At 40.1% G+C, this 13,161-nt stretch overlaps 1 protein-coding gene across 5 annotated transcripts in view; it reads left to right on the forward strand.

Annotated features, from left to right (window-relative positions):
- Window positions 1-3,543: 3,543 nt before the first annotated feature.
- Window positions 3,544-13,161, forward strand: part of nedd4l (NEDD4 like E3 ubiquitin protein ligase) — a 412,625-nt gene continuing 403,007 nt past the window's right edge. For 4 of the 5 annotated variants that reach the window (XM_067983943.1, XM_067983954.1, XM_067983962.1 and 1 more), the window contains exon 1: window positions 3,544-3,916. In XM_067983943.1, coding sequence (XP_067840044.1) covers window positions 3,872-3,916 — 45 coding nt within the window. In that variant the 5' untranslated portion in view covers window positions 3,544-3,871. Of the gene's footprint in view, window positions 3,917-4,049; window positions 4,103-13,161 lie in introns of those variants that run through there. The other variant, XM_067983948.1, reaches the window with a different exon arrangement.

Raw genomic sequence — 13,161 nt, forward strand, 5'->3', positions numbered from 1 at the left:
CATTGGTCTGACCCATTTTCCTGGGTTGGGATTCATTAAAAATGCAGCATGGACACCCAGCAATATTTCCACCACATGGAGGAAGCCTGCCACTGCCAGTGCAGCAGAAGGAGGATGTGTCACCATTTACGGGGGCAGAGGCACCACAAACATTTTCTGTGACATTTTTATTGAGGCCGTTGAATGAATTGGGGTGGGGAGGGGGCTATATAAAGTAAGCTCCGGGGCGCAGAATAGAGGGGAGAGATGGCCATTACCAGGTCCTCTATCTCCAAACAGGAAAACATTTTGTCTAATATTTTTCTTCTCAATAATTGAAGTTTATAATGTTCAAAATAAGGCTTGTATCACAGCAAAGACGTAAAAAATACATATTTGTCTATTTGTCAATAAAATGACTAAATTTAATGATAAAGTTGTCTTTTGTATACCTTCTCGTGGAATCATAGAATTTTATAGCACAGGAGAGGTTCTGATCGAGTAAATAAGGAGAAACTGGCAGGAGGGTTGGTAACCAGAGGACACAGATCTAAGATAATTGGCAAAAGAACCAGAGGGGAGATGAGGAGAATTTTTTTTACGCAGTGAGTTGTTATGATCTCGAGTTCATTGCCTGAAAGGATGGTGGAAGCAGATTCAATCGCAACTTTCAAAGGGGAACTGGATATATACTTGAAAAGGAAAAATTTGCAGAGCCGTCACAGACATGATGGGCCCAATGGCCTCCTTCCATGCTGTATGATTACATGATTCTATGAGGAGGACCATCATGCCAGTGTTAGCTTTCTAAAAGAGCAATGCACTTTGTCCCATTCCCCTGACTTTTATTCATAATTTTTTTCTTTTTGAAATATTTATTAACTTCACTTTTTATGCTATTACGGATTCTGCTTCCATGTCCTAACTGCCCTTTGCCTAAAAAAAACTCTCCTAAGCTCAGCCTCTCTCAAGCATATGGACTTGGAATTGATATGGTTGCCCAGAACTGTGATTCTATAAGCTGAAGACAGACCCTGCAGTCTGAGCGTGTGAAGCTTGTACAATTTTCCAGGATGCATCAATAGTATTTTGTTAGGCCAACTGGTAGAATGCTTCATCTTCAGTCTCTGGTTGTGTCTGTTTTTTTTCCTCAAAATTATTAAAATAAACATTGATTGATAATTTTAAAAAGCTTTACTCAGGTAAATATCACCTTATTTTTTTTGAACAGTGAAAGAGAGACAGACTGCGACCTACTTCAAATGTGGCAAGATAGTACTGATAACATCAGTGGCAGCTTTTCTTTATGTTCAAATTTCAAATAATATATTTATTTTTCAAAGAAACAAAATGTTTCCATGCATTACAATACTCAGTTTATTTTTGAAAACAATTTGGATAGAAACTGGACAATAACATTGAGTAGGTTTTCAACTGAACTGAATCCTTAGTTCATTCATTCTTCAAGCATTAAGAATAATTATGCTTCAAAAGTACCGATCCAGCTGCAATAATTTTTGTTAACTGGTCTATGAGTAAAGATGCTCTTATATAACAACTTTCAGGATGTCCCAAATTCACAACCAATGGATTACTTTTTAAATGTTGTTGTTATGTCATCAAATGCATTTGCCAATTTGTACACAGAAGGTCCTACAAACTACAAATGATGGAATAACCACGTAATACGTATGTTGGCAAGGATGCTGGGAGAATTTTCTGCTCTTCTTTGGAATGGGACCTTTTAAGTCCACATGAGCAAGCCTTGGTTTAATGTCGCATCTGAAATGTAGCACCTCTAACAATGTAGCATTTCCTTAGTATTGCGTTGAAGTGTCCGCCTAGATTATGTGCTCAAGTTCATAGCTGGGCTTGAATTCTAAAACTTCTGACTTATCCTTCTGAATAAGGATATGAATATCCTTGACATTTAAGTTACCTGTACCTGTTCCATTCATATCTGGAACTCTTTTCTCTTTTTCTGTACTTCAGTACACATTAAGCTGGAAATGTTGGGTATGATAGCAGGACTGATACGCACAATTTTTTCCCCCAGTTTACTCTCTTTTTTTCCAGTTTTGACCCCTCACCAAATATCTCCTGAAGACAGTGACATACAAAGTCCCAAGATAGATCATAATACAGTTTTGGATGAAGTAGGCCTTTTAGTTCATTTTACCTCATCCTTCCTGAATACCAACTCTATTATCTTTAAATTAATTCTTTCATCAACGATGTTTACTGGGATATAATGGCACAGCCAAGGACAGCCTTCTGGTACCTCACGCAAGAAGCCACTCTTGGAGTTCCAATCAGGTGCCTTTGTTTTTTTGGTATTTAATTTTTAAAGATACTAAAACTCTGAGTAGCTGCAGTCACCACTGCTTCAAAATCTGATTGGGGCTGAGTTGACTACCCATTGAATGAATGTAATCCTACATAACTTTGGATTTCACGAGAGTGACTCATTTTTGAGCTCACATGATTAACTGGAAGCAGTGTGCATGTAACAGTCCTCAATAGAAACAGATACGCTTTGTTTCATATATATGTGTATGTGAGACTTATTTTGCGTCCGAGAGTTGGTTTTAATTTTAGATTCGATACTTGTCTCACAAGACAGTGCTTCAAATCATTTTATTTTGCAAATATATACACTGTAATCCTGAGATCGATTTCAGTTTGCTCAAAAATGTTTTAGGTTGTGTCAGTGAATGAAACTGCAGAAACCGAATTCATCGTTATACATTACAAAATACCATTTGGCTCCTCTGATCATTTCTATGGAATGCAGAGAGAGGTCTGGGCTGCAGACATATACCGCCACTTTATCGCATCCGTATCATACAGTAGTTCGGAACAATAAATGATCCTATCACAGGTAAGATTCACAGTATTCCCACGAGCCCTTCGAACAGCAATGCGACTTGGGAGATACAATCTGGAATTAAACTACATTTAACGAAGGACGAGGGCGTTCAATTTTTATGAGATTTGCGCAATCCTTGAGGAGTCCAGTTCAGATATTTGTCCAGAACGGGTGAAGGCAACAACTACCGACAGCAGTTAATGCAGGATATGCTTAATACGAAGCACCACAAAACACCAAGAGCTGCTCACCTTCAGCGACCCAAAACTGACTTGACATTTTTAATCAAACGTTATATATTTTTTAAAAAAAAATAATAACCTGAGCTGCTGAACAGAAATAGGAGCACAGTCCCATTGTGTAAATTTGTGAATGAAAACCTCATGCCCGCCTCCAAATGAAAATTCATAGACACATTTAACAGAAATGAAACCATTGGAAATGTATTATTCTTGTACAATGAAGAGAACCTTTACAAAAATGGAATCCTCACCTACTGTAACAATTTGTGACACGAACTATGGAACTTCCATTCAACCTAACTTGGCAACGACGCTCGGCCCGCCCCCTCCCCCCGCGCGCCTCAGGATGGAATCGTTTGGCTGCGAGTGGGCCAATGGGCGTCCGAGAGACGCCTCTGACTGGATGGCCCGAGACGTCAATCAACCAGTAAGCTAGGTTGAGCTGGCAGGGCGTGGATGTAACAATGTAACGAGCGCGCATGTGCCGAGTTTCTGTGCAAAAAGGGATTTGGAGGCAACGAATTTTGTTTAATTTTGAAAAGAGAAATTAATTCTGGTCAGGGTTCTGGTGCATTTTTGGCCTGTTGTCCGCGCGACCACTTTTTTTTGTCGCCTTTTCTAAAACGGACTGAGAAAGAGGAGGGTTTTTTTTTGTTTGTGAGCAGGTATTTTTCGGGAAGCTTGTTCAATTTGTGTGAGCTACTTCCCTCCTCCTCCCCCCCCCCCTTCCCTCTCCCAACAACCCCAAACCTCCCTCTGTCCCTTTATCCGTTTTGATTCTATGGCGACGCAGATCGATACAATTTATGGACTTGCTGAAGATGAAGTGAGTGCTATTTGTATTTTGGATGTTATATCTGATTGAAATGCGTACACAAGTACTGTAGAGTTTACATAACCTGTGGTGATAGCCAACTGTAGAAAAGCCAGCCCCCTAGTGCGGTGCTGTCAGCCATTCGGACACGAACCTTGTTCCTTTTGTGTATTTATGTTACTTTCTAAGCTCGAAAACGTAAATACTTTTTTTGACATAAAATATAACTACTTTCAAGGTTGATTTGGAAAACCGACTACGATATTGGCTCATGTGTGGTAATCGAGGAACTTAATTCTTTTTAAGATTTTACTTCTCTTCGTGCTGCACCCGAAAAGAAGGGGGACAATTATGAATTAAAGGGGTAACAGCTATCTGGCAATTGGTGATACTTTGTAGCTCTTCTCTGCGGTGGTTTTGGAACTTCGTGGAAATAAAAGAGGAGAATTGTTTGCTTATGGTTGTGTTTTCATCCCACGTCCTTTCGGAAACTGGAAGTTTTTATTATAAGATGTTTGTGTTCATGCGAAAAAAGGTGGGGGACGGGGTCACAGCACAGCTGACTTTTGTTTTCTATTTCCATTTTATACCTCGGATAAACTAGGTTTGATAAACTTTTTGTTAATTCCGTTAAGGGTTTTAGCAAGGGAAGTCCTGGTATTTTTTTATTTTTAAAAAACCAGCACAAAATCTATGATGTAAGAAGGCATGTACCTCAAAAAAAACTGTAGAGCTGCTTGTAGCATAAGAGAGAAATGTGGAAATTCCAGACTTTAAAAAAAAAATTCATACATATACATTGGTGGAAATTGGCTTGTATAGGACTATCCTTATATAAATGCATGTTGCTGTTCTGGAATGCACAGTTGAACCATCATGTGAGTGGTATGTGTATAACAGACTGGTTGTGCTATTGGTCATGAGTGATATTACAGATTAAGTGTTTTGTGTGTGAGAAACTGGATGCACGATTGAGCCATAATGTGTGATGTATTTTTTAAAAAATGCTGGTATTAAGGTGCTGAACTCTCGTGGTCCTGTTTCATGGGTACTAGCATCTCTTAAATACATTGGGGGGGGGGATGGCATCACAGCTGAGTCTGAATTTGTTCTCAACAACAATTTGCATTTATGTAGCACCTTTTAATATAGTAAAACGTCCCAAGGTGCTTCATTGGAGTGTAATCAGACAAAAATTGAGAATGAGGTGAAAAAGGAGATATTGGCTGACAAAAACCTTGGTCGAAGAGGTAGGATTTGAAGAGTGTCAAAAAGAAGAGAGGTGGCGAGATGGATAAGTTTAGGAGGGGAGTTTTGGAGCTTGGGGCCGAGATGGCTTAAGGCCCGGTCTCCAATGATGGGGCATAGGAAGTGGACAATTCATAAGGGCAGAGTTGGAGGAACATGAAGTTCTTGGAGGAGGTTACAGTGATAGGAAGGGACGAGGCCATGGAGGCATCTGAACACTAGGATGAGACTTTTAAAATCGAGGTGTTGGTGGACTGTGGGCCTTTGTAGGTCAGTGAGCATGGGTGATGTGTGAATGGGGCTTGATGTGTGTTAGAATATAGGTAGCAGAGTTTTTGATGAGCTGAACTTTATGGGGGAGTGAAAGATGGAATAATTGAGTCCGGAGGTAACACAAGTGTGGATGAGCACCCAAGTTCTTTCTACCAACATACTTTAAAGCAGGAGTTGCTGTACAACATTTTGGAGTGGAACCTGGGTGCTTTTTTATTTAATCAACACCCTAAAGGAGTGCTCAAGCTAATTGCAGTTCCTCAACTGAGATCGGGTAACCCAGCACAAGCTTGGAATTGAATCCGGCACTTTTTAATTTGGATGGGTTTTTGTTGCACTGTGAGCATATTCAAGGGAGAATATTGCTTGCTTGCTTTCATAAATCTGTGTCACAAAGATAGCATTCTTGTCACTTCTGTTTGAAATTGGCTTGATATACTTCAACGGAGATCGTTCTGCTGAGATTCTTTTATGTGATAGAATTGCACTTTGTTTCAATGAGAAATCAGCATAAATCCCACTTTTTTTAAAATTCAGTTTTTAAAAAAAAAATTGAGTAGGAAGGAAAGCTCTTGCCATCTCATTTTCCCTTCTGTGACCCGATCAACTTGAAATTTTTGGATCTGTATGTGTCTGTGAAGATGCAGCTGCAAATTTATCCTTTCCTCTTGCCTGATTCAGGGTAATCTGTGCACTGGTGCAGATGTGTTCAGCTGACTGTACCACCGCATATGCCTGTATCTGATAGTGGAGGAGTAGAGAAGATGATTTGGATAGCTATTGGACCATCTACCCCTCTATCATTCAGATAAAATGTGTGCTGTATTCGGAAAACATACCCACAGGTACTGCAAATACAAAGCAGTTGCCTGCTGTCAAGGTTTCATTTTTCTTTTGATTTAAAAACTTAGAGGCTGATTTAAGGTTGAAATGAAATTTGTTGGGCCACAAAGATTGGGTGCTAACTGTTGTGTCTGTTCAGTTAAACTTTTAGTTCTAATGCATTCAGTTAATCAAATACATTACCTGCCATTTATGCTTGTTTTGCAGTAAGGATATTCTATAACTAATTCATAAAATGGCTATAAATGATTTGTTTTCATTTGTGTGAAGATAACACTAATGTAAAAATAATTTTTGAACAATCTGTGCTAACGTGCATTTTTTTTAACTGTTCAACACGAGTACCTCCATGCAAAGAGGAGTATTTTTTCATATACTGATATCACAAGATAAAGGACTACCAAAAACAGTACTAAATGGAATCAGCAATCACCATGATAACCAATAACATTTTCATTACTATATACCCCATTTGAAATCATCTTGTATTGCAGTTTTACATTTAACAAATGCCTTGCATATTGTATATATGTAATAACAATTTGCACTTGCGTGCTCCTTTCAACATGTATCAAAATGTGCCAATGTGCTTCGGGAGAATGGACTTGGAGTAGGAATTGGGAAAGAGTTAGTGAAGTGATCAAAGATGGAGTAAATCAGCAGGGAAGGAAGATGGAACCAATGGCTAGGGTTTCTACTGAAAGCTTAACAGGATGTTTTTGGTCTTGCCAATGTTAAACTGTAGAAAGTTCTTGCTCAATCATGACTACATTGGGTTAACAGTTGAACAGCGCAAGATCGGAGATAATTATGGATGAGGAAGACCATTTGGCCCATATTCGTCCATCCAGAAGCACCTTGCAGTCCTCCCCCATTGTCATATTCAGTTGTTTCTTAAATGCATTCAGGATCTTTACGTTCACCATTCTACCTGGAAGTCCGTTCCCTGTGTTGGTCACATTGATTTATTTCCTGATATTCGTCCTAAAGTTACCATTTACTAGTTTGAGCTGATCTTCACTTGTCCTACTCCCTCAATTTAACTTAAAATAATATATTGGACTTACCTTTTCCATAACATTTTGGATCTTGTATGCCTCCTGGGATCACCTCTGATTCTTCCTTTCCAAGATGAAAAGCCCACCAGACCTTTCTCATTCAGATCCCTGACATCTGGGATAAGTCTTGCGGCTCTTCCTTGCACTGCTTCCAGTGCTTGATTGCCTCGGCAACCAGAAGTGGACGCGGTACTGAAGGTGTGGTCTGACCAGAGCTCTGCAGAGTTTGATCACGATTTCTTGGACTTTTATATTCAAATGTTTTGGCTATACGGTGCAACATTCTATTGTCTTTGTTGATTGCTGCTCTGCAATGGTTGGGCATATTTAATGTAGACTCTGACGAGACTCCTTGGTCTCTTTCAATTTCATCTTTAGCTATAGGAGTCCAGTGTGGCTGTACAAAGGTGACGTACTGTCTTGAGTATAAATAAGGAAGTTGACCCTATGGCAACAGAATAACATTGTTCATACATTATGCTGGCAATTGGCAGTTTAAACTTGTCAGTAGTTGTGACAGTTTGTTGCAGTCAATGGTGATTTTTTTTATATATGGGTATTTGCTATGTTCCTGTGGGAATGTTGGGCTATTCCACCTTGTATCTTATTTTCTTTGCCCCAGCCGCAATGGTTGAATTTCTGTATATCTTTTTGATGTGATATTGGTGTTATATGAGAAGTGAAGCAGGGTGTTTGATGTCAGTAGGTTACGAATGGAGGCAAGATTTTTTAAAAAAAAATCTTCGTTCAGTCTCGGATTTAAATTTGTGCTGAGGATGTGGGTAGCACTGGGAAAGCTGCATTTGTTGCCTATCTCTAGTTGTCCTGAGAAGGTGGTGGGCCTTCTTGGACCGCTGAAGTCCTTGTGATGCTGCAGTAGGCAATCCCAGGATATTGATCGAGTGATTATGAAGGAACAGCAATACATGCCCAAATCAGGATGGTGTGTAATTTAGCTGTGATGGTGTTCTTGCGATATCGCTGGTCTTGTTCCTCTCATTGGTAGAGGTCACAGGGAAGGGGAAGGTGTTGTTGAAATAACGTTGATGAGTTGCAGTTTCGGTGCTGAGAGGGACAGAAGCTGGATTGGAGGGATTTAAACAGGAAATTTTGGGGAAGGTGGCATGGTGCTAGGATTGAGGGAGGAAGATGTGGGTCTTATGGAGATGAGCTTGGGGTGGGAGAGGGGAATATGAGAGGTGAGAAACTGCAAAGAGATGGGGGTTGTGGGCTAGAGTGGGTGGGAGATTGGGGAGGAAAGTGGGGAGCGATGAATGGGTGGAAGTGGAGAAAGCAGCGAAGCCAACTGCATGGATGATCTTGAAGAAAGTCCATGAGCTCTTAATGTTTGGTGTTTGTGGTGAGGGCAGAGGTGGTGAAGGAGAGAGGTTTAAGGAAATGGTTGGTTGTGGAGAGAGAAAGGAGCCTGGATTGTCCATGTCCTTCTGGATGTAATGAACGGGAGGAGAACAAAGCATGGTAGTGCTTTATAACAAATCAGCACTTCTTTAAACTTTGAATTATATACATATTTTAGATTACCTGTTTTCTCCTCTTCTGAAGGCATTGACCTTTTTTGCTGGGGTGTGGACAAGTGGGTGCTGGCGGATCTATGTATAAATCTTGGTGAGTTTTGGCATGCTATTTGACTGTGGTTAGGGTATCTCCGTCGAAGCCTGTATTGTTGTCTTCATGTCCAGGTTTATGCTGTCTGTGGAGCTGTTGAATCTTTGAAGTCGGAATCTTGTGTGTTTTCTTCTCCCTCCTAACTTTGGCACGCTGAGACCAATAATAGCACCCGTGCCACTGCTCTGGCTGGGGTCGGCACAGACCTGGCATTGAAGATGGGATATTCCTCGTCTGTATAAGTCAGTTAATCAAGATAAACTTGCTGAGGCATTTGGGAGGTTAAATGTTTTTTTTAAGTGATTTGATTTGAAAGTTTTGCCAAGGATTGGCTAGTTACTAATGAAACCCATTGTTTTTGTGTATTTGAGGGGTAGATGTGATAATCAGCCTGAACCAACCAGCACAAGATAATTCTGGATGAGAAAGGCCATTTGGCCCATTTCTGCTCTGAATGCTGGGAGTGGACATTACAACTTTGGAGGGGGGAAGAGAACTCAGAGAGCTGGGGACAGAGGCCGCAAGAGCATGTTAGTTTACCAAATTAGTTATCAGCCATGGAGAGGAACAGAACGTTTGGACCCCAAACCTGGAATTGAGCTGCACAGACTGTTGCAAAAGTGTATCGATCTATGCGAGATCTCTGCTATAGTGCATCAGACCCAACTTGATTATTGATGTGATTTATTTAGAATTTGTAACATGATTTGAGTGCTATAAAATGCATTTTAATATACATAAAGCAAATTAATTATCTTGTGCTTGTGTGATCTGTAGTACTGTGACCATATAAATTTTATATTAAATTTGAATTCACCTGATTTTCAGGTAAGCAGTAGAGATCTCCCATATCTCTCTTTCCACCTTCTCTTTTACTGTGAATTTTTTTCCTTCTTTCCTCCGGTATTAACGTTTTACTTGTGTACAGTTCCATGCCCTGTAGTATCTTGCCATTCGTCATGTGTGGGCCTAGACAATGAGTGGCCTGGCTCATCATCCAGTTGTGTACTTCCAGTAGAAGTTGCTGAATCAAGAACAGGAAATGTAGTTGATTTTCCTCTCCCTATTTCACGGGCCCAGGCCAGTTGTAGTGGCTTCATCATTGTTTTGCCTGAACAGCATAGATGTTTATGCTGTTATCGATCTCAGGTTTGCATCAAGGGGTATGGGGTGGGAGGGGCAATATGGTATTGAGATAGAGGATCAGCCATGATCATATTGAATGGCGGTGCAGGCTCAAATGGCCTACTCCTGCTCCTATTTTGTATGTTTCTTGTTTCTATCCATGGTTCAGCTACTCAGCTACTGGCTGACCCATCAGGGGAACCCAGATTTCCATGTCTATCAACATGGTTACACTGATACTAGTGCCCAAAAAGAGAGGTTGCATTCCTCAATGCTGATACAATGTTAAACACACAAATTCACCTAAAGACAAAAATAGATAGAAGTTGTACTCTACTGATTGAGTCTTGGTTGTATGTATGTACTATAAGCATGTCCAATAACTGCTAAATTTTTATGAGAATATACATACATATACTGTGAAGTGCAAAAGTATGTCATCAATATTTTAAATGAAGCTTGAACATTAAGTGTTGGCTGACCAATTCATTGGTTTTCATTTCAGGAAAACCTGGCAAAACTAATGAGGGAAAAGCAATGTAAACATAGCAGCACTGCCCCTTGGGTAGAATTTCTCTGTGAATAACCATGGAGTCTTGTAATGATAGATAGAAAACAGATCTGAGTTGATGTAGAATTTCAGCCACTTGTTCAGATAAATTGTCCCTCCTTATGAGAAGGATACGATGTTCGAGACTCTTATACTGTTGTTGATTTAACTTCTCTTTATGCTTGTCACCACGAATGACCTATTTTGAACCCATCCCCCTTTATCTTCACCTCTGACATGAGGTGCTTAGTTGTCGCCAATACTGAGGCTAACTGTTCGACTGTCTTAGCCTATGTGCTACCTGTCCCTCATCAGATTCACCTTCATAAGACCGACCTCCAGCTCTTCTCTCCCGACCAATCTGCTGACAACTTAGCCATCTCAGCCCAATGCTCGCTTGCAACATAAATATTTACCTTTGAAATAGTTTCTTATTCTCTTCTCTTGCACCGCCCCCCCCCCCCCCGCCTTCAAAACTGCTCCATTAAAAAGCTCACTTGGGATTCCTTCATGCTCTCCTACTACTGCCTCATTTCTAATTTCTTTTTCCTGCCAAAGGTTTTGAAATATGTTGCTGCTACCCATTGTTGCTTGTACAAATCTTTTCAGTCTAGTTTGCATCCTGAAACACTTGAGACCTCCATTGTCAAAGTCACTAAAGAAGTCATCTCTTGTTGTTCTTCCTTGTTCCTTATCTCTGCACAGCGTCTGACACAATTAACAACTTTGTCTTCCACAGTCCACCTTTTTTTTTTATTCCTTCACGGGATGTGGGCATCGCTGGCGAGGCCAGCATTTATTGCCCATCCCTAATTGCCCTCGAGAAGGTGGTGGTGAGCCGCCTTCTTGAACCGCTGCAGTCCATGTGGTGAAGGTTCTCCCACAGTGCTGTTAGGAAGGGAGTTCCAGGATTTTGACCCAGCGACGATGAAGGAACGGCGATATATTTCCAAGAGCACCTGGTTCTTTTCCTATGTATCCCAGTGTGGCCAGCACATATTTTCATGTGCCTGTATGGTATTGCTGACATGTTCTATCCTCCTCTCCGCCCCCCCCCCTCCTCATTTTTTTGTCTATGTACAGCCCTAGGGGTCATTATCGATAATCATGCAGTTAGTTTCTGTATGTATGCTGATGATATCCAGTTTTAGTTGCCGTCATCATCCTCAAGTCTGATGGTTACTATGCTGCCAGATACACTCCACCCCTTAGACCCCTATTCCAATGCTCCTTACTGGCTGCTCATTTCAGGATGAATGTTGCGCTCAACACTCCACGAGATGGTCGAATCTATGAGCCATCCCATCCTTGAAGTGTAGAATTTTCTCAAGTCTCTTCGCCTTGTTACATTTCTAATTTTAAAAATCTTCTCAAAACCCACCTTTTTTATAATATCTTCAGTTATTTCCTTAATTCCTCCCCCTATGACTGGTAATCGTTCAATTTCTGTGAGGCACCTTAGGTTGCTTACTTCATTCAACGTGCAATATAAATACAAGTTGTGACAGTCAATTTCCTTTTGAGTAGCTGATGATGTGTTTTAGCTGTTAAGATAGGGATCCCTGTAACTGTCAACATTCACAGGTGTCTCTCACACAAGTTTGAAAGGTTGCAATTTTAAAAAGTCAAATAGACTATTGAATGTGTTTAACTTTTTTGGTACCAATATATATGGAATGTAAGTTAAGAAACTGAATAATACACCTTAATGCATAATAGTTTCATAAAATGTGAATCTACTTTCTTGGAAATCAATAAAAAGTGAATTAAATCTGTCATTTTAGGTGCAATACAATTCACCCCTATATGAAGGCAGTTTAGAAATTAGTTTGTAAGTGTTTTGGTATTTTAGACTGAACATCAAAACATAGAAATTCTGCTTTTATTTGCATTTGAACTTCGAGTCAGGACGCTTATGGTTTAAATTCTTAGTTTATTTTTATGTATGTCAATAATTAAAATGTGTTTAGTTCTTAATTACACCACAAGTATTTTGTTTTATGTATTCTGAAGGCTATATTTTCTTTCCTCTTTGGATTGATTGTTTGGGGATGTGCCTGAAAGGGCCTCCCAACAATTCTGATCTTGAACAGGGACAGTTGGAAGTATGTAATAGCCCAAAAGCTTGATTTGCTCTCTGTCCCTTCAGTGGTATTAATGGGACAGACTGAGGTGCTGGAATAACTTAAAAACTTAGGTGTCTGTAGTACATGTACGAAAATCAAAAATCTCATGTAAAAGGAAGAATTATGTCAAGTTTTCATATTTTAGGTGGTATTAAAGGGCAACAGGAAAAGCATCTACAGGCTTTTTGCCTGAAAAGCTCCTATTTGGCAAACAGCACACATCTGTTTTCCTGCACTGGCATGTGCACTTGGCAAAGGTTATTTTAAAAGCTTTGAAACCTCTTTCTCTCTCCACGCCCCCCCCCGCGTCCCGCAAGCAGCTTAACTTTTTTTCCCTCAAAAAGCTACCTAACGACTTTTGACTAAGCAGTATCAAGTGCATTTTAATTTTTAAAAAAATCATTCTCA

Source organism: Heptranchias perlo, chromosome 1 (assembly GCF_035084215.1).
Source record: "Heptranchias perlo isolate sHepPer1 chromosome 1, sHepPer1.hap1, whole genome shotgun sequence".
NCBI classification, from domain to species: domain Eukaryota; kingdom Metazoa; phylum Chordata; class Chondrichthyes; order Hexanchiformes; family Hexanchidae; genus Heptranchias; species Heptranchias perlo.